A 27411-nucleotide genomic window follows, 5' to 3' on the forward strand; every position below is an offset into this window, starting at 1 on the left:
ATGGAAGATATCGACCACCTCCTGTCGTTCCATGAACGATCCAGGCACACAAAAAGGATATTTATTAGAAGTTTTTAGAGGTGGCACATGCAAATTTACTTAGGACGGCAGGGTAATACCGCGTATAGGTAGGTATGGTGGACTCATCTGGAATAACTTTGGGTTCAAGGTTTTTGATGCACAAGCTGAATTCCCACTTAGTACAGGCGTAGGCTAGCAATTAGATTGAGAAGCGACCAGCTAGAGAGCAACAACGGTCATGAACATGCATTATGCATAAGTAACATTGGACACTAGCATGAGTAGGATATGAACACCATGAACATAAATATCATAGAGGCTATGTTGGTTTTGATTCAACTACATGCATGAACATGTGCCAAGTCAAGCCACTCGAACATTCAGAGGAGGATACCATATCATCATACTACATCACAATCATTTTAACGCGATGTTGATATCCAAGATAAATCATTATCCACTCCTAGCTACTTATGCATGGCATGAGAAACTATAATATCTAATTGTCATTGCAAACATGTTTAATCATAATGGGCTGAATCATGGATACTAGGTTAAACATATTTACACAAACAGAACAAGTCGAGTTCATACCAGTTTCTTTCTGCCACGGCCAGTTCATCGAATATCGTCATTATTGCCTTTCACTTGCACGACCAAACGATATGAAAATGATAACAGTTCAAGAGTGTTGTGGACTAAGCTGGAATCTGCAAATATTTTATTCAACAGGAGAAGATAAGGTAAAATGGACTCTTTATTAGATCAACGGTTATTCATGTGAGAGCCACTCAACATTTTCATCGTGGTCTTCTCCTTGATATGACTCAAATAAAAAGAATAGAAATTCACAGAAACATACTGAAATATATTTTTGGAGTTTTTGGTTTTATTGAACAAGCAAATAAAAGGGAAAAGAAAAAAGAGAAAAACTATTTACACGGGAAAGCTCCCAATAAGCAAAAGAAGAACAAGGAAATATTTTGGGTTTTCTTTTTAGTATTACAACTAAGCATGCATAGAAAGTAAACTAACTACAACTATTTTTTTGGTTTTTTTCCTAAGGTTTTTCAAACACACAAGAAGAAAGCGAGAAAATAAAATTAAGAATGGATAATACAATGAAAAAGTGTGAACACCGACAAATGGAATAAGTGGACATGAATATAAAGTCGGTGGAAACACGTACTCCCCAAAGCTTAGGCTTTTGGCCTAGCTTGGTAATCGATCAGTAGCCTGGATAGTAGTCGGGGTGCTGAGGAGCGGGCATCCACTGATCCCACTCTGAGGCTCCTCATCTGCTGCAGCTTGGTCATTCCGGTAGGCGATGATGTACGCATGCATAATCCTATATCCACCCATGGTAACAGGATCAAACAAAGCATGAGCAGGCAATGGAATAATATCACGAGTTTCAATGCTAAAAACCAGATTATAAGGAATAGGAATGTTAGGGTAATCTCGTGCAATAAAATGGTGGTGTTCCATGGCTGCGCGGTCTAGGTAAACCTTGGTCAGAGGGTAATCATGAAGGCGTATCTCAACATTGAAGTGAGCCGCCAAACGAGTAGCGAAAATCCCACCATGTATTTTATCCTTGGACTTATTAATATAGAGACGACGTTCCACAATAGCTCCCAAGCTATAAGTGTTGTCGCCCTCTTGTGCACAACATAAAACGGCAAGGTCTGATGAACTGAGTGCACCCACCTTCTCTCTAGCAAGCAAGCATTTTTCAATGAAAAGAGCAAAGTAATGAACAACAGGAAAATGCAAGCCAGCGGCAGTGATAGCTGACACCCCTCTCTCATCTCCCACTGTCAAGGTACGATAAAAGGCCTCAAACTCTGCCGGCCTAGGCTCAACTAAACTCCCGTCAGAAGGCATCATGCATATGTTAGAAAATTCAGTAAGTGGTATCTGACGGGTTTTAGCATATTAATTAAACTGTACCTCAGGAGGATTATTCCTAGGAAGGAAAGTAAAACTTTGAACAAAGATGTTTGTGAGGAGATGATACTGTTCACATTCAGCTGCGATGAAGTCGGTGAGGCCGGCATTAGCAGCATATTGTGTGAACTCCTGAAGGATTCCAGCCTCTTCCATGAACTGGGTGCGCGGCCATTCGCACGGCCGTACTTCTGCCAACCACCGAGGATGGAGATCACTGTCAGATGACTCCCCAATAACACCATTGGAGTTCTTCTTAGAAGCAAACTTCCTAAAGATATTCATCCTTTTCCTATGAACAAAAATTCTGAAATTTTGAGTCCATAAACTTTTCTCAACAAAACTTCACAAAATTGATAGCAACTACTCATAGGGATACATAGAGGCCATAGCAAGCATTCAAACTACTTAGAACTCTAAGAATTCAACATGCAAGCTTATCTACAGCAGCACCAAGAGTAGCTAATTATTCAAAATATAAACCAGTAAAACAAAAACTAATTAGACAAACGGTGGAGTCACATACTGAGCAACAATCCCCCAAAACAGTTTCCGAAATGGAGCTTCGAGCAAAGAGATAGAAATCTGCGGGTTTGACAGCAAGAACACGGGAGAGAGAGAGCAATGGATAATTTTTTCTGGAGGTAAGTGATGATGTGGTGTGAAGGGATAAGTGAGGGGGCCACGTGGGGACCACAACCCACTAGGGCGCGCCTGGGGGGTCCTGGTGCGCCCATGTGGGTTGTTCCCACCTGGTGCACCTCCCTCTCGTATTATTTGCACCAGAAATTCGTAAATATTCAAAAAAAATCATATTAAATTTTCAGAGCATTCTGAGAACTTTTATTTTTGGGTCATTTTTTCATTGCACAGGAAATCCAGAAAACAGACAAAACATGGCATTTTATTTTATTTAACTAATGAAAACAGAAAACAAAAGGTAGGGACAGAAGATAGTGCTTACTAAATTCATCAACTTCATACCTCTAAAAAATGGTCCATTAATAAGGTTGATCAAGTCTTATTAACAACCACTTTCGATTAGCATGAAACCGAAGAACTTTTGTAAATCACTAAGTTACCTCAACGGGGATATGGATGTCCCCAACAATAAGCATTTCATATTTCTTTTTAACAGTAGGTAGAGGTATTTGAAAACTTCCAATAGTGATTGTCAGAGATTTTTCAATAACATTAATACCATTCACTTGGAATTGTTTCTTCGGAAAGTGCATCGTATGCTCATTACCATTGCTATGAAAAGTGACCTTGCTTTTATTGCAATCAATAGCAGCCCCTGCAGTATTCAAGAAGGGTCTACCAAGGATAATCGACATGTTGTCGTCCTTAGGCATCTCAAGTATAACAAAGTCAGTCAAAATAGTAACATTAGCAACAACAGCGGGCACATCCTCACAGATACCGATAGGTATGGCAGTTGATTTGTCAGCCATTTGCAAAGATATTTCAGTAGGTGTGAGTTTATTCAAATCAAGTATTTTATATAAAGAGAAAGGCATAACACTAACACCAACTCCTAAATCACACAAAGCAGTTTTCACATAGTTTCTTTTGATAGAGCAAGGTATAGTTGGTATTCCCAGATCTCCAAGTTTTTTAGGTACTCCATCTTTAAAAGTATAATTAGCAAGCATGGTGGAGATTTCAGCTTCCGGTATTTTTCTCTTATTGGTGATGATGTCTTTCATATACTTTGCATAAGAAGGCATTTTCAAGATATCAGTCAAGCAAGTACGCAAAAAGACTGGCCTCGACATTTCAGGAAAGCGTTCAAATTCTTCATCATCTTTCTTTTTAGTTGACTTAGGTGGAAAGGGCATAGGTTTTTGAACCCACGGTTCTCTTTCTTTACCGTGTTTTCTAGCCACAAAGTCACTTTTATAATACCTTTTATTCTTAGGTTATGAAGATCAACTGGTGGTTCTATCTCAACATCATTGTCTGGTTCTTCATTATTTGTTTGAGTATTTTCATGAACCTCATCATTATCATTTTCATTATCAGAAGGTGAGTGTTCATTACCAGACTGAGTTTCAGCATTAGAGATAGAAATTTCATTATCATTACCAGAAGGTTTTTCTACTTCAGGTTCACTAGAGGCATGCAAAGTCCTATCAGTTTTCTTCTTCTTTTTCTTTCTAGAAAGACTAGGTGCACTAGTGTTATTTATTTGTGAGTCTTGTTCAATTCTTTTTGGGTGTCCCTCAGGATAAAGTGGTTCCTGAGTCATTTTACCTCCTCAAGTTGCTACTCTAACACCAAAGTCATGTATATTATTATTCATTTCATCAAGCAACTCTCTTTGAGATTTAGCAACTTGTTCTAATTGAGTTTGAACCATAGAAGCATGTTTTCCAACACCTCTAACATCATTTGAGATTATAAATAACAAGTCACTCAAGCGAGCAATCATATCAGAATTATATTTCAATTGTTTCATAATATTTGCATTGAACTGATCTTGTTTTCTAATGTAGTTTTCAAACTCATAAAGGCATTGGCTAGGGTGCATATTGTGAGGATTGTCATTATCATTGAACTTCATTAGAGAATTTACCTCTACCACCTTGGGTGGTGGTGGTGTATTAAGCCCATGTATTTCTTCAATAGGAGGTAAATTTTTAACATCATCAGCTTTAATACCTTTTTCCTTCATAGATTTCTTTGCCTCTTGCATATCTTCAGGACTGAGATATAATATACCCCTCTTCTTCATAATGGGTTTGGGTGATGGTTATGGAAGAGTCCAATCATCATAATTTTTTTATATATTATTCAACAATTCTTGAACTTGCCCAATAGTTCGTTCCCTGAAAACACAACCAACACAACCATCTAGGAAATCCCTAGAAGCATCGGTTAGTCCATTATAGAAGATATCAAGTATTTCATTTTTCTTAAGAGGATGATCAGGCAAAGCATTAAGTAACTGGCAAAGCCTCCCCCAAGCTTGTGGGAGACTCTCTTCTTTAATTTGCACAAAGTTAAATATTTCCTGTAAGGCAGGTTGTTTCTTATGAGCAGGAAAATATTTTTCAGGGAAGTAATAAATCATATCCTGGGGACTACGCACACAACTAGGAGCAAGAGTATTGTACCAAGCTTTAGCATCACCTTTTAATGAGAACGGAAATAATTTGAGAATAAAGTAATAGCGAGTCTTCTCATCATGAGTAAAAAGGGTGGCTATGTCATTCAACTTAGTACACAACAGTTTCAGTTTCATAATCATGGAAAGGATCGGATTCAACCAAAGTAATTAACTCTAGGTCGACAGAGAATTCATAATCCTTATCATCAATAAAGATAGGTGAAGTAGCAAACTTAGGATCATATTTCATTCTAGCATTCAGAGATTTTTCTTTATACTTGCATAATAATTTCTCTAGATCATCTCTATCCTCACAAGCAAGAATATCTCTAGTTGTCTCCTCATTCATAACATAACCTTCCGGTACCTTAGGCAATTCATATCTAGGAAGGCTAGTTCTAGCAGGTGTTTCAGGAGTTTCACTTTCAAGCTCATCATCAGATTCAACAACATCATGTTGTATTACTCTAGCAATTTGTTCATCAAGAAAGTCACCAAGTGGCACATCATTATCATCAAGCAAGGTACTAGCATCATCATAAGTATCATTCATAGCAGAAGTGGCATCATCAATAACTTGCGACATATCAGGATTAATAGCATGTGGTGGTGTTGCAAGTTTACTTATAACAGAAGGTGAATCTAAAGCAGAACTAGATGGCAGTTCCTTACCTCCCCTCATCTTAGAGGGATAAATCTTAGTCTTAGCATCCTTCAGATTCTTCATAGTGAGAAATTGATAATAATCCCAAGTGACTCAACAAATATAGCTATGCTCCCCAGCAACGGCGCCAGAAAAAGGTCTTGATAACCCACAAGTATAGGGGATAGCAACAGTATAGAGTATTCAACCCAAATTTATAGATTCGACACAAGGGGAGCCAAAGAATATTTGAAGGTATTAGCAGCTGAGTTGTCAATTCAACCACACGTGGAGATTAATTATCTATAGCAACATGATCAGTAGCAAAGTAATATAATAGTTTTGATAATAGTGACCGCAGTAACAGTAACGGTAACAGTGATAGCAGTAGTTTTGTAACAAGTGCGATAGTGATGATAGCAGTAGTAACTTAGCAAGAACAATATAAGATAAATTCGTAGGCATTGGATCGGTGAATTGTTGGATGATATTCATCATGAGACAGTTATAACCTAGGGCGATACGGCACTAGCTCCAGTTCATCAATATAACGTAGGCATGTATTCCGTAAATAGTCATACATGCTTATGGAAAGAACTTGCATGACATCTTTTGTCCTACCCTCCCGTGGCAGCAGGGTCCAATTGGAAACTAAGGGATATTAAGGCCTCCTTTTAATAGAGAACCGGAACAAAGCATTAACACACGGTGAATACATGAACTCCTCAAACTACGGTCATCACAGGGAGTGGTCCCGACTATTGTCACTCCGGGGTTGCCGGATCATAACACGTAGTAGGTGACTATAACTTGCAAGATCGGATCTAGAACATGGATATAACGGTGATAACATAAACGGTTCAGATCTGGAATCATGGCACTCGGGCCCAAAGTGACAAGCATTAAGCATGGCAAAGTCATAGCAACATCAATCTTAGAACATAGTAGATACTAGGGATCATGCCCTAACAAAACTAACTCGATTACATGATGAATCTCATCCAACTCCTCACCGACCAGCGAGCCTACGAAGGAATTACTCACTCCCGGTGGGGAGCATCATGGAATTTGGCGATGGAGAAGGGTTGGTGATGACGAAGAACGAAGATCCCCCTCTCCGGAGCCCCAAACGGACTCCAGATCTGGGATCCCAATGAAGAACAGGAGGTGACGGCGGCTCCGTCTCATGGATCACGATAATTCTTTCTCCCTGATTTCTTTCTGGAAAAATAGGATTTTATAGCGTCTGTTTCAGGGTCTGCGGGGCCACCAGGTGGGGACAACGCACCTGGGCGCGCCAGGAGGGGGGCGCGCCCTGGTGGGTTGTGCCCACCCAGGTGCCCCCCTCTGGTGGATCTTGGCTCCAGAAATTCTTTTTATTGATATAAAAATTCCTCACAAAGTTTCGTTGCATTCCGAGAACTTTTATTTCTGCACAAAAATAACGTCATGATATTTCAGCTGAAAACAGCATCAGTCCGGGGTTAGTTTATTCAAATCATGCAAATTAGAATCCAAAATAAGAGGAAAAGCGTTACGAAAAGTAGATACGTTGGAGACGTATCACTGGAGCAACACGACCATGGCCATGGCATGGCCGCTCGCAGGCGGGAGCTCGATCGGGACGACAACAACGGAGCTCAAGGGGCTCGTCACCGGCTAGATCCAGGCAGAGAACGGTGGGACTCGGGAGGTGCAGGGAACGGCAGCTCCGTCGTCACAGCGAAGAGGATCGATGTAGGGACCCAGCTCATGCGGTCCGTCGCTATTTTTCGGTTCACTTCTGTCCGTTCGAGACCCATTTCTTGCCCGTAATTGGTTCAGGTTTGGGTCGGGACGGACAACAAATGGACAACTGTTTGGGTACTCCTGTTGGGCCAAGTTTTTTGTCTAGATGACCCAAAAAGGACAAAATGGGTTCCCGCATTTGGGTTGGCCTAAGAACTTCAGAAAAAAAGAATGAACTCTCAAGAATTTCGTGCTATAGGTACCCTACACATCCACCCCATCCCTCCTTCCCCGAAGCGCTCAGCAGTAAAAATTCTAAGAAAAAAGGTTCTAATTGTTCAGGGAAAACAGGAATCCAACAAGAAAGAGTTGCCCACACTAGTGAAAATCCTAGTACAATGGTTGTGAGACACTTTTTTCTAGATTTGTATGATACTCTTGTGTGGCTCTTTGGTTAGACAAGTTGTGTCGTGTGTTGTAGGCAATTTCTCTAATGCCTGCAGGCAACTTCTATTTTTTGAAAAAAGAAAATCATCAGTAGGATAATGTTTTGGGTTGTTTTTTGCTTGGTAAGTTGTGCTTGCGGTGTAGGCAAAGTTTGTGAGTTAAAACCTATTTATGTAGCCAGCTTGTTAGTTTGGTGCCAAAACAAGGAAAATGGGAAATCAAAAGCAAGTCTTCCAATGATGTAGGCAATTTGCATATAAGTTTCCAGCAACTCCCTTTTTTTGCTGAACAAAAAAGCTAACAGCCACCTACTAGGGATGCATAAAAACATGTTGGGAAAAGCTCTGGGGTTGTGCGAATTTTACCTGAAAGTTGTTGGTGAATTTTTTTGCTTGCGAGAAAGGGGGCCAGAAAGCACGTATTCCTTTGATGTACGCAATTTGCATGTAAGTTTCAGGCAACTCCCTCTATTTGTTGGAACAAAAAAGCTAACAGCCATCTACTGGGGAGGCTGAAAAAACTAGTTAGAAAGCTATTGGGATGTGTGAAATTTACCTGGAAGTGGCTGGCAAAGCTTCTTGCTTGCAAAGAGGGAAAAATAAAACAAGTCCTGCTGGGATGTACACAAAATGCATATAAGTTTGAGGCAACTCCTCTTTTTTTCCTGAAACTGAAAAATTGGATAGCTTTGTGCGAAGCTTACCTGGAAGTGGATGTTGAAGCTTCTTTCTTGAGCATGTGCACAAAACCTCGAAAACTTTGCTTTGACATCATTTTAGAATTTAGTGAGGCCCTACAAGCAAAACAAACACTCTGTTTAGGCAAGAATATCTACGAAAGCATATTTATGAAACTTAGGTGCTTAGGATAGTGTTCTGAGCAATGGTATTGGTTTTCTCCAGTAGGTACTAGTTAAATATTCAAAATATGGTAGGATAGGATAGTCGTTGTAGTAGCAGTAATAGCAACCGTACAAAATGACTTAGAATCTTAAATGCCTCTGCATCTCGTGTCCCTTGCTCCCTCTCCAGTTATATTGTGTGGAACATCAAGTTGTGATGTGTCCCCTGGGCAAATACATCAGTGGTTAAAGGCAAGTTGTGCTCTGATCTAAGCAAATTGCATAGTATATCCAGGCAACTCGAGGTTTTGTTTACAAAAAAGGATTGAAAGGTAGAACCTCGTACTGGGTTTGTAAGCAACTTCTATAGATTCTGCAGCCAACTCATTAGCTTGCCAGCCGAAGAAAAATAAATAGTGAAAGTCAGGAGCAACTACTACTTGGTTTGTAGGCAATTTGCCTACAAGTTTCAGACAATAAATATGGACCTATATTGTGTGGAACATCAAGTTGTGTTGTGTCCACTGCACAAATGCTTTTGTTGTTGCAGGCAAGTTGTGCTCCAATCTAAGCAAATTGCATACTATATCCAGGCAAACCAGGTTCTATTTAGGAAAGGGATTAAAATGTAGCAACTCATACTTGGCTTGCCGACAATTTCCATAGATTCTACAGCCAACTCATTAGCTTGCTTGCCAAAGAAAATAAAATAGTGGATACAAACTGCATGTCGACCCATTGAGCAAGTCCAATAGCAGAAATGAGGTACTTATAAAAAAAATCATGCAAGTTTGAGCAAGTCCAATAGAAGAAATGAGTCTAATAGCTCAATATAAATCTGCTTTATTATATGCCGTAATCACTTGGACACAGATAAGTAAATATCTATCAAGTTTTCATACATGACACATGTTCTTTATAATGGCTAGAATGAATTGGAATGGTAACGAAACAACAGATTACTTCATTACTTCATAATGCAGTCTCTTTTTTGTCATGTGTTACATGAAAAATCATAGTACAGTTACCATCATACTATGAAGTGCCCATTTAAGAGAGTCTATACTTGCTATTATCATCTATACCTACTAATAAAAGAAATAGGTATTCTTAGTCCGTTATGCTATTTGTAGAAAACCTCCTGATGTTTCTGACATTAAACCCGCAGTACATATCAAATGTTTTTTAAAATACTCATATCTTTTAAAACGTAACTCCAAATTTAACATATTATATATGAAATTTGATTAGAAAAATATGTAGAATCTAAATATGATGTTATTTTACCTGTTAATAATTTAAAAAATATAATCTAGGCTGCAATGTTAATCAACAATGCATTATCCGTCTTTTTTCATACCGGTACTGATTCAGATTGGGGATGAATACCTCAACAAAATCAGGATTGGACATCAAATTGAAGATAAATTTGTTAGAGACACCAATAAATAAGGACATGAATGACAAGAAATAAAAGGACCAAACAAAGATGGGATGTCCGCTATAAAATAAATAAAAGAGAAAATGCAGAGGAGATCCGATAAAGATGAGATGTTGCGCTATTCTCCTATATATAATAAGAAAAAAAATAGGAAATGCATGAAACAAGTAAAAAGAAGGCATGCATGACAAAAAATAAAATAAAAGACAAGTTTGATAAGAAATAAATAGTGATGAAATAGGGACCAATACCTATGACATGTATGACAATAAATAGTGACGAAATAGGGGCGCAAGTACCTGCATCAACATGAGACCATAAAAAATGTTCTTTTCCTGACAAAAAAATTCTCTTTTTATGATTAAAAATTCTGTATCTTTTTAACAACTTTTTTAACTCTTCATGTATTTAAGAAATAGCTACAAATTCTCAGATTATAGAACTTTTTGTAATTTAAGAGCGTGTGGTATTTTTTCTCCCATTGCAACGCACGGGCCTTTTTGCTAGTCTCTCCTAACTATCACAACAGATCAACCCAAGCTACAATGCAATCATCACGCATAGGGGAAGCACAACTGCAAAAGGAGGAAGGAGAGAGAGAAAACACTTTCAAATTGCAGCCATCACTAGCAACACTTCAAGAGAAAGGCACTAGCACCATCATCCACCTGCTACCTCGATGCAATTTTTCTGCTCCAGTCCAAGCTACAGCCAGCACCTGTACACGGTCACAAAGTAGAACTTCAAACATCGTAGATGGGGCAGCAAGAGATAGAAGTAGGGAGAAAGACGTGGACCAACAGCTAGCAGCAGGAGGACGAGGCCATCCCGGATGCGGCCGGCGGCGAGATGCTGGAGAGGAAGAGGCCCGCTGCACGGTGTGGGGGCCAGCGACCCTGAATGAGGAGCGCGGGGCGGTGCGCGCTCGACTTCCTCGTGGAGATGGGTGCGCGCTCGCCTAGCTTCGGAGGACACCAATGCGGCCAACACGGACACGCCCTTGTCGCGGGAGGCCGAGCGCAGGTCGCCGGAGTCGAGCATCGCGGCGACCGCGGAGACGACGGCGGCAGGGGGCCGACGGATTCGGCAAGCGAGTCCAGCACCGCGGCTCTGGAGATGGCCGAGCCAAGTCGGAGGCGGGAGAGTAGGCTGTAGGATCCGCCACCTTGGCCCCCGACTTCGGCTGGGGAGACGAGCAGGCGCTCGCGGAGTGCGGCGCGGCCGGGGCCGCGGATCGACGAACGCAACGGTGGATTTGGGAGAAGAAACTGTGGTGCGCTTGTGGATGGGGGAGCGTGGGTTTGGGTGGGGGCCACTACCGATGTCTGTCGTTCGTTCGTGTTTCGCTTCGCTGTAACCCGACCGTGGAACACCTGGCGATCGTGATCCCGATCAGACGGCCTGGAAGGGTGTGTGCTCAAGACCTCTAATTTAGGAAAACAAATAGCCCAAAGTATTTATCGTTCTCATTTCTCATGGAGCAACACACAGGCTACATCCAGGACATGAAGCAAGCGGGCAGATCAAACCATTTCCCCAAAGGATCCTTGTAGTTTACACCATGATGTTACAATTTGAACCACACATTATGTGTGCAGTTCACCACAGTTGCCTTGATGGCTATAACTCGCAGCTAGCGAGCGCCAACGCCTCACTTGCCGGGAACAAAGTTTGTGGCAAACGCCCATGCGTTGTTGTTGACAGGGTCGGAGAGGTGGTCGGCGAGGTTCTCGAGTGGGCCGTTGCCGGTGACGATGGCCTACACGAAAAAGCCAAACATAGAGAACATGGCAAGGCGACCGTTATTGACTTCCTTCACCTTCAGCTCCGCGAATGCCTCTGGATCGTCGGCCAAGCCCAATGGGTCGAATCTGCCCCCGGGGTAGAGTGGGTCGACTATCTCACCAAGTGGGCCGCCGGCGACGCGGTACCCCTCAACGGCGCCCATGAGCACGACTTGGCATGCCCAGATAGCAAGGATAATCTAGGCATGCACGAGGCTGGGGTTGCCGAGGTAGTCAAGGCCACCCTCGCTGAAGATCTGGGAACCGACCTTGAACCATACGGCCTCGCCGAACTTGACGCCGTTGCGTGCAAAAAGCTCAGGGAAGACGCATCCGAGCGCACCGAGCATGGCCCACCGGCAGTGGATCACCTCGTGCTCCCGGTTCTTGGCAAAGGTCTCGGGGTCGGCTGAGAGCCCAGCGGTGTCCCATCCGTAGTCGCCGGGGAACTCACCCGTCAAGTAGCTCGGGGGGTCGCCGGAAAGCAGGCCGAGGTAGAGCACACGATCGGCACCGAACCACAGGCTGCCTGATGAAACCTGCTTGGCCTTTGCAGCGGTCTTGCGCATAGTGACACGGGCCTCACCAAAGAGAGCTGATGAAGCCACGTTCTTCACTGACTTGCCGGCGAAGGTCGAGGAGAGGGATATGGTGGTAGTCGCCATTGCGCTGCTAAGGCGGGAGGTGTATTGTGTGTTCTCCAAACAGTGTAATTGGATGATGGATCACATGTTGATTCTCACATCATCAGCTCACGGTCTGCATGCAACGTGACAGTAAATTTGTCTCTGATGAAGTAGGTAGCGCAAGTGTCGTGACTCGTCAAGAAAGTGTTGGCAATTTTAGGCCATACGATGATTTTTTTATTATACTTTCTTTGCTGGTGAACTAAACAGGAAAGCCTCAACATCTGCGAATACACCATGTAAAAATAAAAGTTCGCCTCTTTTATTCCTACTAGAATAAAGACATTACCAAAATTAGCCATGTCTTGAAAAACAAGATCATGTTAAGTGTGAATTTTTAACTAAAGAGTAAATAACACCAAAGGTAAACACAAACTTGCCCACAGAGAGCATCAATTGCCACAACGTTATTTTGGCATCTTAGAGCATCTCTAACTGAATTATCAAAAACGCTTAACTCTTTAAAGGATTTCATTTTGAGGAGTTAAGCCGTAGCTAACCAAACCCTCACACAGTTAACTCAAAAATTTAAGAAGCCTCAAAAGTTTCCCAATTAGCATAAATTTGAGCGCCTCGAAGTTTTAGCAAAAGATTCTCATTGCTCCTCTTCCCGCCTCTGCCACCGCAGGCACCGGACGCCCCAGTTGCACCGGGAATGGAACGGCCCACCACCTCCGCACCACCGGTTACCCCTCCCACCAGCGTTACACCGCCAACATAGATGAATGCGGCAAGGATATGGCTCGGAACAAACACCACCAAGCTCTCTGTCGCGCTGTCCACGAAGATTGGCTACAAGGCCACGCCGTCTACAAAGATAATCGGCCGCCCTTCAGTTGATTCTCCCAACGGCAAGTGGATGAAGAAGCTAGCGCTGGCTGGCAAGGCCCTTGATAAGGTGGCAACAAAGAAGAGGAATAAGTCATCTACTTTGTAGTCATTGGGGAATCAGAGTGGCCGGGGAACGGTGGTGGTGGCTCCATCCCAATCGCCCACGCTGCTGCAAGAGGAGGTTGGGGCGGAGGGAGTCGTCGTGGGGTTCCGATTGTTAGTGCCGTTGTCGCCATAGATGGGGAGAGCAGAGAAGTCGCTCTCGAACCGTTGCCTTTGCATCCGCACGAGAACCACACAGACGCTCATCATCCCCAACTGCCTAATGGGCCGGTCCCTTAGGCCTAATAGTCCAATCAACCAGTATACTATGTTTCGGCCGCCAGAGTAGTGTCCCCTTAGGACAACCGGCATACGAAACATAAAGGAGGCACCCAGATCAGATCGGATGGCCAGAAACGGCCTGATCAGAAAAATGAACGGTCCAGACGTCTGAAGACGTGAGAGGCTAGGGATTAGGCTCAGTTTTACTGTCCTAAATAAATTCCAACTAAAAATAAGAATAATTAGCCCTAAGAGTTACTTTTTGTGTACCAAATTATGTCATCCACTACACAGACAACGATTGAAAGTCCATCTACTAGACAACCATGGGTACCGGCCCATCATGGCGAAGCTGGCTGCATGCAACTGCCAAAGCTATGTATCTTCCTTACTGATTCCTATTAAGAATCACCAATGGGCGGGCGCTAGGAGGCCTGCCCAACATTATAGCGCGGCGCGTGTTTGTTTGTTTTCTTTCGGGTTTCCACTGTTTGTAGGTCGTTTTCCTCAAGTTTTCTATGGGGTTTTTTGGTTTTTGGTTTCCCTTTCCTTTTTTTGTCTTTTCATCTGTTTTTTCCTTTTTCCCTTTTTAATTTTGTTTCTTTTTTCTTGGTTTTCCTTGTTACTTTCTTGTTTTTTTTCTTTCTCCGGGTTTCACCGAGTTTCTCTGATTTTTTTGGTTTTCCCCTTCTTTTCCTTTTTCTTTTTCCAACACGTGTCTACATTTTTCATATACAGTGTATATTTTTTATATACATTAGGAATATTGTTCTACACATGTTTAACATTTTTCCAATACATAATTAACATTATTTTAATATATGTTTTGATGTCTAATTTTTTTCATACACGTTGTACACTTTTCATTTATACATCTAAAACAATTCTTTATAAATGTTTCACATTTTCAAATACATGTTTAACATTTAAAAAAAATCATGTTTTGAAATTTTTTTATGAATACATGTTAAATATTTTTTATATACATGTTGGATTTTTTTAATGATAAACCTTTTTCCTTAATTATGTAAACATTTTTTTACATTGTGCAAACATTATTTTTTGAAAATGTCACAAACACATTTATGGAACTTTTAAACATTTTTCTAAATGTAGCAAGCATTTTTTTAATGACCAATCATTCTTTTTTAATAACACGTACATTTTGAACAATGTATAAACATTTCTATACACGTTTTTCATATTCCAAATACAAGGTTAACCTTTTTTTTAAATTTTACATAATGTATTTTTGTAATATATATATTTTTTGAAAATTTCGAAATATAAAAAAAATTAAGAAAATAAGGCAGAAAAAGAAAGAAACGAAAACAAAATGTGAATAAAAAACCGAAGCGAAAACACGACATGACAGTACCATGATGATTGGACGCGGTTACTGGGCCGGGCCAATACCTGCTGTCTGCAGGCGAGCCGTGGACCGTGGTAGGACTCGCAGCTGGGCATCCTGAAAAGCCGTGGTAGTTCCTTCGCCCTTCAGGTTCAGGCTTCAAAGACTAGTCATCAAGTGTAAAATAAAATAAAATATTAGGGTTCCTACCGCCGCGGGCCCTCCGCCGCGCAGCGCCGCCATCACTGCCGTCTCTCTGCCGCGGAGCGCCTAGCCGGCCGAATCCTCCGCTGCCCCGCCGCCCCGCCGCCGGTACAGCAGACGAGCATCGCCTCCCTCCGTCGAGCAGCCGCTCCCACCAGCAGCGCCTCCCTCCCTGGAGCAGCCGCTCCCGCCCAGCAACGCCGCCACCGCCCGGAGCTACGCGGGCGACCAGTCCATAGGCAGGTAGCCACCACTCCTTCGTCCTCCCTCCTTGCCCCCTCTTCCCTCACCCCCCTCTCCTTCCTCTTGCATACTCTGTCTGTTCAAATTTTGTTTTCCTGATTTTTGTATGGGATGACTACTTGCTGTAGATTGGATATTGTGAGTATAATGATGACTATCTCTTGATGAGTGCTTGCTGCATGATTTTTCCAGTGCATGTTCAAGTTTACTTACATGTGAAAGGATTTTGCTTGGAAGGTGTTTGTGATGATGCTTGTAGGGGCAAATGTTTACAAATTGTAGTTTGATTTTTTTTTCACATGAGCAAATGTTTTGGTTTGAACATGTTAGCTGTGAAACTTCAATGAATGACGATATATGAAAAGGAAAAGATTAAGTTGTTTTATCTGCACCGTATTGACCTCAAACCAAAGCTTAGCAGTTACATGCGATTCGAGAGAGTAGGAGCTTTTTCTTGGTTATACTGGCCGAAATTAGTCAACACATTACTACTAGTGGTATTGTTGGCATGATAGATGTTCCAAATATTGTTTATGATTGGGAATATAGTGGTACTGTCACACTGTGTTGTTGATTTTAGCAGTCAGACCTAAAATATTTCCATTTAAAGTGACTGTTTCTCCTTTTGCGTGTTAGCTGATTGATCTTCAGGTTCCACCTTCCATGTTATGCCATGCTGGCTCATGACTTGTTCATTGATCTGTCTGGCTGACAATATTTATCTGCCATTGGCAGATTTCCGCTCTTTGGTTGGCAATGGTCCGAATGGAGGTCAAACTAGCATTCCCCCAGGACAGACCGCCACTTTCCATCATTTCGGCTGCTAAGATTGCAGGTGTTTCCGTAATCATTGATCCGACCCTTGCGTCAGGTTCAGTGCCCACACTACACTTCAGTTCTGGGTAAGTGATCAGTGTTCAATTATACTACTTATTTTGGGACGGAGGGAGTACCTTTTAGGTTCCCTCCCTCTCTCTGATTAACTACCACATTTCCTTTATTTTATACAAGAACTGTGGACACTTTATTACCATGATATATGTTTGAATAGGTTTTTTTTTTCTGAAGAGCCATATGTTTGAATAGTTACTGTAGTTGACTCTGAAGATTACCTCTTATTTTAATCTCCTCATCCTAATATTCCTAAAATTGTGTGGATGGCACTCACGACTATTAGAACATTATGTGTCAACCAAAACAGTTTTATTTGTGAAACATGGCAGTATTTTTGTATGGTATTTTGTCGTGTGTCAGTAAATCTATCATGATTCTGTGCAGGAATTTTATACATGGTGTCAACACAATTCTCCGGTACATTGCACGTGCTGCATCTGTTTCCAGCTTCTATGGCCAGGACGATATTCAGGCAGCACAAGTATGTTCGGGTTTTACGGTGTTTGTCATTGTTTTTCACTATCATCTCACTATGTCCTGAGTTGCTATTGCTTGCAAATCTGTAGATTGACCAATGGCTCGAGTACGCACCACTCATTCTCTCAGGCTCTGAATTTGAAGCTGCGTGCTCATTTCTTGATGGATACTTGGCAACTCGAACCTTTTTGGTTGGTTATGGCCTATCAATTGCTGACATTGTCGTGTGGTCAAATCTGACAGGTAATTATTACCTGGCTTCTTTCATCGTTGAGTAATTTATTGGTCTCTCCCTCTCTCTATGTCTTGACTTAGACGTCACAACTCTTTTCTTCAGGAACTGGTCAACGATGGGAAAGTCTAAGGAGGTCAAAGAAATATCAAAGCCTTGTGCGCTGGTTTAACAGTGTAGCTGCAGGCTATGGAGATGCACTGGATGAAGTTACATCTGCTTATGTTGGCAAGCGAGGAATTGGCAAATCTCCTGCGCCAAGTTTGAAAGAAAAGATGCCCGGTTTGAAGGAGAACACGTCAGGTCATGAAATAGATCTCCCAGGTGCAAAAGTTGGGGAGGTTTGTGTTCGTTTTGCCCCAGAGCCTAGCGGGTATCTCCACATTGGTCATGCAAAGGCTGCACTGTTGAACAAGTATTTTGCAGAGAGATATAAAGGGCGTCTAATAGTTCGATTTGATGACACAAATCCTTCTAAGGAAAGCAATGAATTTGTGGAGAATGTCCTGAAAGATATTGAGACACTTGGGGTTAAATACGATGTAGTTACATACACATCGGATTATTTCCCAAAGCTAATGGAAATGGCTGAAAGTTTGATTAAACAGGGAAAGGCATATATTGATGATACACCCAAGGAGCAAATGAGGAGTGAAAGGATGGATGGTGTGGAATCTAAACGTAGGAACAGTACTGTTGAGGAGAACTTGTCGTTGTGGAAAGAGATGGTTAATGGCACCAGAAGGGGTACTCAGTGCTGTGTACGTGGTAAACTTGACATGCAGGACCCAAACAAATCACTTCGAGATCCTGTGTACTACCGTTGCAACCCTGATCCCCATCATCGTGTGGGCTCAAAATACAAGGTCTATCCAACATATGACTTTGCTTGTCCATTTGTTGATGCACTGGAAGGAGTCACTCATGCTCTTCGTTCAAGTGAATACCATGATCGGAATGCACAGTACTATCGTATCCTTCAAGACATGGGCCTGCGGAGGGTAGAAATCTATGAGTTCAGCAGGCTGAATATGGTTTATACCGTTCTTAGCAAGCGCAAGCTTCTGTGGTTCGTCCAAAACAAGATGGTGGAGGACTGGACCGACGCACGCTTTCCCACTGTACAAGGCATAGTGCGTCGTGGCTTGAAGATTGAAGCACTGATCCAGTTTATACTGGAACAGGTAATTTCTAACGAGTTGCTCTTTTATGATCTTGTAATTATATGTATATTTGGGTAGCTAAGTTATTAACTCCCTTTTTCTTTTTTGTATTTTCTATTTGTGAAGGGTGCTTCAAAAAATCTGAATCTTATGGAGTGGGATAAACTCTGGACAATCAACAAGAAGATAGTTGATCCAATTTGTGGAAGGCATACTGCTGTGCTGAAAGAAAAATGTGTGCTTCTCACACTTGCTAACGGTCCAGAGGAACCATTTGTTCGAATCTTACCACGACACAAGAAATACGAGGGTGCTGGGAAGAAGGCTACAACGTTCGCCAACAGAATTTGGCTAGAGTATGCTGATGCATCAGTCATTAGCGTGGGTGAGGAAGTCACTTTGATGGACTGGGGAAATGCTATCATTAGAGAAATCAAGACAGATAATGGAACAATCACTCAACTAGTTGGTGAACTCCATCTTGAAGGGTCAGTGAAGATGACAAAGCTGAAACTAACATGGCTATCAGACATTGAAGACCTTGTGTCTCTCTCTTTGGTAGATTTTGACTACCTAATTAATAAAAAGAAGGTAAGAAATCATGTTCTAAGTTCATGTTGGTAGGCATGCAATCACATGGGCGCCAGAACCATATTCTTACACTACATATGTGCTACATTATTTATCGTTCTAGTGGTATGAATGCTTTTTCAGTTGGACTAGCTATTAGATACTTCTGTGGTACAGTTCAACTATGCGTGGTTTGGCCAACTTATCTGTCCTCAACAGTCAACAGCTTGAGACTTTCGATGAATTGGTTGGTCCTTGGCAACCTATCTAGCACCTTTACTAGTGTTGGAGCTAACAAATAATCTGTTCCACTCTACTAGTGTTGAAAGCTGATGTAGATGATATTTACTCACTCCGTTTCTAAATATAAGCCCTTTTAGAGATTCCAATGTGGACTACATACGGAGCAAAATGAGTGAATCTACACTCTAAAATATGTCTATATACATCCACATGTAGTATTGAAATCTCTAAAAAGTCTTATATTTAGAAACGGAGGGAGTAGTTTTCTTCTTTTTATATGTATGTGATGATGTTTCCTTGGATCTGTTCGATCATTGTGTCCATGTCTCAGTCCATCATTAAGTGGTATCTACATGTACTTTAGATCCTAATATCTAGCACTCTTTGCAGCTGGAAGAAGACGAGGACTTCCTTGACAATCTCAACCCTTGCACTCGCCGAGAAGCTTTAGCTCTTGGAGACCCAAACATGCGGAACGTCAAGAAAGGAGAAGTTATACAGCTCGAAAGGAAAGGGTACTACAGGTGTGATGTTCCATTTGTCCGGTCGTCCAAACCAATTGTGCTTTTTGCCATCCCAGATGGCCGACAGAAGTCCACGTTGATTGTTACTGGAGCCTAGCTTCTACAAACGATGTTGCTTGAATTGCGGTGCCTTTTTGGGCATTAATGTTGCAGCCTTATTGGTATCAAACTGGTGTTGCAATGGCTGAAACTTGGAACTTCAGATTTTGGTTCTTCAGTGTCTCGGACTCGGTTATTCAGTATCAGTCATGTATTCCTTTTGCATGTTTGAGTGTATGCCAACTGCTACCAGGATCTGTGGATTGTGGAACAAATATCAAGATAGGAATTGGCTGATCGATTCCGTATCTGTGGTAAATACCATGCCTGAACACTAAAGAATGTTCCTGTTTAAATATTACTGTACTTTTTTATTTTATCTGTATTGCAGTCCTTTTGGGAGTGAACTCAGTTCTGTTCTTGTCATGTACTCCCTCCGTCCGAAAATACCTGTCATCAAAACGGATAAAAGGGGACGTAGCTAGATGTATTTTAGTTCTAGATACATCTTTTTTTTATTCATTTTGATGACAAGTATTTTTGGACAGAGGGAGTATCAGATGAAACACTGGTTGATCTGCTGTGTTCTGCAACACGATAAACTTTATGCTAATAAAAATAAATGAAAGGTACATAAGTACTCGTATATAGCAAAAAAAAGAAGAAGGCTTATTGTCTGTAGAACATGACAAGTACATTTTCATGTTTCAGAAGAAGGCGCTGCACCACCATTATCATTGATCAGCATTTGCCTCTGTTTTATCTCACAAACCCGCAAGCAACAAATGAGGCACATTAGCACACAAAATCCCGCCCTTGTACTTCTAAACGGAGCACAACCTAGTAATTTGCCGTAGCAGGAGAATATCTCAAAGAGAGTTTAGCAAGGATACTAGAAAATCAAATAACTAATCAAACATTGCCAGAAAGGGTTGATGGCAAAGACCAGTGACACAGACGAAAATGCATTGCCCATAAGAAAAATGCAGGAAGAGGATACATACATTACCCCCAAAAATCACTAGAGTAGATTGGAGAAGAATGGCCTCACTACGGGCTCATTTTCACCTATCTGGAGGCCGTGAGGCTGGGCGTGATCACCACAAGCTAATGTTTTATGCAAATTTTGATTTTTTTTTTGTTTGTGAACAGTATGTACGGCAATGTACCGAATTTTTTGTTTTTTGTTGCTGCATTATATATTTGTGGGAGCTTAAATGTAACATCCTTAAAAAACATTTAGATGTGAATTAGACAAACTGTACAGATTAATGTACCGAATCATGCGCACCGGTCAGCAAACCATACGTGACGTGTCATCAAATACTCTACATCCTTTTATCTCGCACAAAAAAATAAATCCTTATCCTAATCACGATCCGGTCTAGCAGTAGTAGCTATTCAACAGGATTAATTTGTTAGCTCCAACAAACAAACTGGAGTTAGTATACTTTTCCTAACCATGCATTATCCAACCAGCTGCGGCTATAAATACTCGCCCTTCCGCATGCAGCCACCTCCTCCATCTCATTCATTCCCATCAATGCCATCATCCTGCTCCTACTCCTAGCAGGCTAGCCCTACCTACGTACGCAAGTCCCACCGATCCATCCACGACCACGATGGTGCAGCGCACGTTCCCCGCCGAGGCCATGTCCATGGACCTGTCCCCGAAGAAGCCCGCCAAGGCCTACGGCGGCGACGGCGGCGCCTACTACGACTGGGCCCCCGCCGACCTGCCCATGCTCGGCGCGGCCTCCATCGGCGCCGCCAAGCTGCACCTCGCCGCCGGCGGCCTCTCCCTCCCCAGCTACTCCGACTCGGCCAAGGTCGCCTACGTCCTCCAGGGCGCCGGCGCCTGCGGGGTCGTCCTCCCGGAGGCCGCCAGGGAGAAGGTGATCCCCGTCAAGGAGGGCGACGCCCTCGCGCTCCCCTTCGGCGCCGTCACCTGGTGGCACAACGCCGCCGACGCCGCCGCGGGCGAGCTCGTGGTGCTCTTCCTCGGCGACACCTCCAAGGGCCACCGCCCCGGCCGCTTCACCAACTTCCAGCTCACCGGCGCCTCCGGCATCTTCACCGGCTTCTCCACCGAGTTCGTGGCGCGCGCGTGGGACCTCGACCAGGAGTCCGCGGCGAAGCTCGTCTCCACCCAGCCCGGCTCGGGCATCGTCAAGCTCGCCGACGGCCACAGGATGCCGGCGCCGCGCGCCGAGGACCGCGACGGCATGGTGCTCAACTGCCTGGAGGCGCCGCTGGACGTGGACATCAAGGGCGGCGGCCGCGTGGTGGTGCTCAACACGGCCAACCTGCCGCTGGTCAAGGAGGTGGGGCTCGGCGCCGACCTCGTCAGGATCGACGCCCACTCCATGTGCTCGCCGGGCTTCTCGTGCGACTCGGCGTACCAGGTGACGTACATCGTGCGCGGGAGCGGGCGCGTCCAGGTGGTCGGCATCGACGGCACCCGCGTGCTGGAGACCCGCGCCGAGGGTGGCTGCCTCTTCATCGTGCCCAGGTTCTTCGTCGTCTCCAAGATCGCCGACGACACCGGCATGGAGTGGTTCTCCATCATCACCACCCCCAAGTACGTACATATATACTTCTTCAGTATATTTGCTACGCACAAGCATGTCACGTACTTGCACTATGCCTAGGCTACTGTTACACGTACGCGAGATGCATGCATGTCCGTCAAAAGGCACCGTAGGAGACTTCCACATTTTTAATTTCTAGAACTCTTGAAGCATGTGTATCAGATCTGATAGCATGCACTATTTTTGTTCGGTATATTCTGTTTCAGTATTTAAAAATTGAAGTATGAATTATTTTTAATCTAGCATACACCTATTGGATGCACAATTTGACATGTGTTTTCCCTTTCAGAAATTAATGTTTTCTATATAGTATTAAGTTCATTCAATAGTTATTCACGAAAAAGTTCATTTAATAGTTGTGATTTTCTATCTATTCTTAACATTGCAAACTTGTCTAACTGCATTTTGGTAGTAACAATGTAGATATATACATAAAAATAAAACCACACCTTAACATATACATTTTTCAGGGTTTTTGTATATAACAATTCTTTAGCGAGAGGTCAACGAAATTATTGATATACTTTATGCCCTTTCTTGGGAAAAAGGTTCCTATAAATTTTGAAATCTCACGGCATATGGTCGCACACACAAACTAAGTATTCATCGTAGCTTGTTCTTTTGTCCTAAAGTGAACAAAGGTCAACCTCAACTGCTCACATATATTTTACTGGGCACATCTCGAAATAAATGCATTGTAGAGATAAATGGTACATATACATTCGAGCGTGCATATTGAAGTATATATCAGCCTCTTAATTAATTTTTGTTTTATGTAAAATGCAGCCCAATCTTTAGCCACTTGGCGGGGAGGACTTCGGTGTGGAAGGCTATATCGCCGGCGGTGCTGGAGACGGCCTTCAACACCACTCCTGAGATGGAGAAGATGTTCCGCTCCAAGAGGCTCGACTCCGAGATCTTCTTCGCTCCCAACTAAATCATCATGCAGCTGCTCATCCATCTCCGACTTGGCTAGCCACAAGCATCTTAAATCTAGTTTCTCTCGGACGTGGGTTTAGGAGCGTTTGTCTCTTTTTATTTAGTTAGCAGATGTAATAAGCAGATGGATGCGGCCATGGTTAACTTTAGTTTTATCAAACTCTTTTCGTGAACAATGTGATATGTGCTTTAAACTGCTTAGATAGTATCATTCATGGATAGGTTTTACCACTTGTTGCCAACTTTTCCCCACTATTATTTTTGACTAGTTTGCATCTTCTTGATGATCTCTTTTATGTCACATTCAAATCGTCATTTATTTGTCAGATCTAATGGTGGAAGTTAATCTATAGTAGTCCATCATGCGAGCCATATAAATATGACCAAACATAAGTAATATATGTGTTTTAGGAACGAGACATGGATGACAAGTCCAACAAATTAAGGAGACTCCTTTCATTTGTTCAAGCATGGCAAGATCTGTATATAATAATAACCATTAGATTGAGAAAAAGGGTTTCCCCCCGCTTTGTATTACAAAGCAACCATCTGATACAACCATTAGATTTTGCATGTATACATGCCAACAACAATGGCTTGCGATCACATAATCGTAAGGATTATAGATAAATCATTCGATAGCAGACTCTCGCAAGAGGTGAAGAAGTACAATACAACTGGTCCGATCTTTGTTGACAAACAATCCATATCTACCCATGTCTCGTTGTAACTAAGAAGAGAAAAAGAAGAGTAGTTGGTTGACACTCACAGTAGAACTGTCCGGCTATAATTTTTATTTTATTTTACTTCACTGCGACTTGACAGAGGAAATTCCTTGTTGTTACCTCTCGTGGACTGATAACCTTCGGTCACCCACTTACGCAAAAATTGCGCTTCCTACAAATCCCTCAACTCGAGATCCTGACAATTGGCTACCGACAATATGAGTTGGTCATTGTGATGCACGTTTACGACGATTTTTATGACAAAAAATTTGAACCATCAAGATGATTTGTCAGAGATGTGCAAATTTCTTGTAGTGAGTACCAAATTTAGGAGTCTACGTCCTCATATTTTGTCCATGGACAATGGTATGTCATTCCCTCGAGCTACATCCAAAAACAATCTTAAAGTACTTGTTGCACCGCTAAACGATGATAGGTTTATTCCAAATTCATGTTGGGACATTACCACAAATATTGGTTGCAAAGATGTACCTAAATCATAGTTGTGTTATGTAATGAGAAATAAGATAATGTCTGTAACTTGTGCCCATGTTGAATGAGAATTGGCAGAAGCAATTATGTTTTAATTTTTATTTATGTAACATATCCTACATATGAACCAAGTTTCTATCTCATGGTATCATTTTGTTCGTCATCGTTCTTCAACATTTGGTTACCTCAGTCTTCGTCTTCTTTATCTCTTTGTACATCACGCCAATATGTATTCTGTTGCAATGCACAGGCATCTTATTCGCCTGTGCTCACATAATAACATAAGCAAATTGTAACATAGCACACCACCGACAAGAAACAACTGACATAAATAGTGCTCTTGTCTCATCTCTAGACCGAGATGGAGACAAATAATATTAACATGTCTCCCACTCTACTGAAAAACACGTTTGTTCTTCAAATGATGTGAAAATAAACCATGTCGACATTGGCCGTAAGCGACCAAAACAACCAAGATTATTTTAAGGGTGCCCGAATAGGGACACCCTTTCAGGCCCGACGGCGGTAGCTGATCCATCTGGGCGGCTGCAGGTTGGTAGCCTCCGGCAGGGGCATAATGTCATCATCTTCCTCGCCTATTTCTTTTGATTATGGTTCGTCCCGTTTGCTTTTCCGATCAAGAATGAACGTCAGGTTGGGATCCGACACCATTCTTTCAAACTGTCATCGACATGAAACACAAATTTGCATCAGTGGATATGTAGACACTCCATCTTAGATCTGGGCCATTCGTCTAATAAGTGGTTGAATTGCACATGATATAGCAGTAAAAAAACAAGAAAGCAGCCCGTGCCTCCTCCTCTTCCAAAAAAGTTAGGGTTCGTGCCTCTCGCCGGTACCGCCGCAGATCCGCCACCTTTCCAGTGGCCCTAGGACCATGGGGGCGCGGTGGATGCAAGGACTATGGGAGGGCTCCGTTGTTAGTCATTTCTTTAAGTTTTGTTAGGGTTTGTGTCATGTTCAGGAAGGCGAGACGGCGGCGGCTCCCTGAAGATGGAATAACGATCTCCCCGCCCAGCCCCCGTTCCGGTGATGCATCTACCATCGTTGGTGGACGTGTGGAGGTGTGTCTCCCGGCAGATCTATCCTTAGTGAATTTGCTCGGATCTGGTTGTTCGTCTACGGTTGTGTGTCTTCGGGTTGGATCCTTTCGATCTACGTTATTCTTCATTAGCGGCGGTTGCTGTTCTGGTGCGCTGGTCCTATGGGGCCTTAGCACGACGACTTCCCGACTGTCTACTACAACAAGTTGTGCCTGACTCCGGCGAGGGAAGGGCGATGACAGCGGCGCGCCTTCGGCTCGTTTCAGTTCTTGTAGTCGTCGCTAGATGGTCTAACAAATCTGGATGTAATTTTTATTTTTTCTGATGTTCGTTGTACTGCCATGATGGAAGATAAATAGATCAAAAGTTTTCTCGCAAAAAAAAGGATTGATCCCATTCTAGTCATATTCCACCGAGATTTTCGGAAATCCCAATCACTTCAGATTTAGTTGTTTGAAAAGTGCAGCTTACACTTGGGTAAAACAACAACCGTGTTAAAAAAGTGTAAATTACACTTTCTTTTTAAGTAAGTGTAAATGACACTTTTCACTCTGTTGGACCCCTTAATATAAGGGTATATATTATGCCTAAATTCTAAAAAGTGCAGCTGCACTTTTTAGAGGTCTTGAGCACACACCCTTCCAGGCCGTCTGATCGGGATCACGATCGCCAGGTGTTCCACGGTCGGGTTACAGCGAAGCGAAACACGAACGAACGACAGACATCGGTAGTGGCCCCCACCCAAACCCACGCTCCCCCATCCACAAGCGCACCACAGTTTCTTCTCCCAAATCCACCGTTGCGTTCGTCGATCCGCGGCCCCGGCCGCGCCGCACTCCGCGAGCGCCTGCTCGTCTCCCCAGCCGAAGTCGGGGGCCAAGGTGGCGGATCCTACAGCCTACTCTCCCGCCTCCGACTTGGCTCGGCCATCTCCAGAGCCGCGGTGCTGGACTCGCTTGCCGAATCCGTCGGCCCCCTGCCGCCGTCGTCTCCGCGGTCGCCGCGATGCTCGACTCCGGCGACCTGCGCTCGGCCTCCCGCGACAAGGGCGTGTCCGTGTTGGCCGCATTGGTGTCCTCCGAAGCTAGGCGAGCGCGCACCCATCTCCACGAGGAAGTCGAGCGCGCACCGCCCCGCGCTCCTCATTCAGGGTCGCTGGCCCCCACACCGTGCAGCGGGCCTCTTCCTCTCCAGCATCTCGCCGCCGGCCGCATCCGGGATGGCCTCGTCCTCCTGCTGCTAGCTGTTGGTCCACGTCTTTCTCCCTACTTCTATCTCTTGCTGCCCCATCTACGATGTTTGAAGTTCTACTTTGTGACCGTGTACAGGTGCTGGCTGTAGCTTGGACTGGAGCAGAAAAATTGCATCGAGGTAGCAGGTGGATGATGGTGCTAGTGCCTTTCTCTTGAAGTGTTGCTAGTGATGGCTGCAATTTGAAAGTGTTTTCTCTCTCTCCTTCCTCCTTTTGCAGTTGTGCTTCCCCTATGCGTGATGATTGCATTGTAGCTTGGGTTGATCTGTTGTGATAGTTAGGAGAGACTAGCAAAAAGGCCCGTGCGTTGCAATGGGAGAAAAAATACCACACGCTCTTAAATTACAAAAAGTTCTATAATCTGAGAATTTGTAGCTATTTCTTAAATACATGAAGAGTTAAAAAAGTTGTTAAAAAGATACAGAATTTTTAATCATAAAAAGAGAATTTTTTTGTCAGGAAAAGAACATTTTTTATGGTCTCATGTTGATGCAGGTACTTGCGCCCCTATTTCGTCACTATTTATTGTCATACATGTCATAGGTATTGGTCCCTATTTCATCACTATTTATTTCTTATCAAACTTGTCTTTTATTTTAT

General features: G+C 43.0%; 2 protein-coding genes and 2 pseudogenes across 2 annotated transcripts; 3 read left to right on the top strand and 1 right to left on the bottom strand.

Moving 5' to 3' along the window:
- Positions 1 to 10615: 10615 nt before the first annotated feature.
- LOC123182884 (uncharacterized) lies at positions 10616 to 11488 on the bottom strand (annotated as a pseudogene).
- Positions 11489 to 15315: 3827 nt separating this feature from the next.
- LOC123182885 (glutamate--tRNA ligase, cytoplasmic) lies at positions 15316 to 20159 on the top strand. The gene is made up of 7 exons (XM_044595556.1): positions 15316 to 15606; positions 16342 to 16508; positions 16885 to 16981; positions 17067 to 17220; positions 17315 to 18393; positions 18499 to 18963; positions 19576 to 20159. The coding sequence occupies exons 2-7, from the start codon at positions 16363 to 16365 to the stop codon at positions 19804 to 19806; spliced, it is 2172 nt and encodes a 723-aa protein (XP_044451491.1). The 5' UTR covers positions 15316 to 15606; positions 16342 to 16362; the 3' UTR covers positions 19807 to 20159.
- Positions 20160 to 21274: 1115 nt separating this feature from the next.
- Positions 21275 to 23506, top strand: LOC123174863 (12S seed storage globulin 1). Its single transcript, XM_044590109.1, has 2 exons — positions 21275 to 22329; positions 23126 to 23506. The coding sequence occupies exons 1-2, from the start codon at positions 21371 to 21373 to the stop codon at positions 23274 to 23276; spliced, it is 1110 nt and encodes a 369-aa protein (XP_044446044.1). The 5' UTR covers positions 21275 to 21370; the 3' UTR covers positions 23277 to 23506.
- Positions 23507 to 26300: 2794 nt separating this feature from the next.
- On the top strand, positions 26301 to 27173 carry LOC123174879 (uncharacterized; annotated as a pseudogene).
- The last annotated feature ends 238 nt before the right edge of the window (positions 27174 to 27411 follow it).

Source organism: Triticum aestivum, chromosome 1D (genome assembly GCF_018294505.1).
Source record: "Triticum aestivum cultivar Chinese Spring chromosome 1D, IWGSC CS RefSeq v2.1, whole genome shotgun sequence".
Classification (NCBI taxonomy): domain Eukaryota; kingdom Viridiplantae; phylum Streptophyta; class Magnoliopsida; order Poales; family Poaceae; genus Triticum; species Triticum aestivum.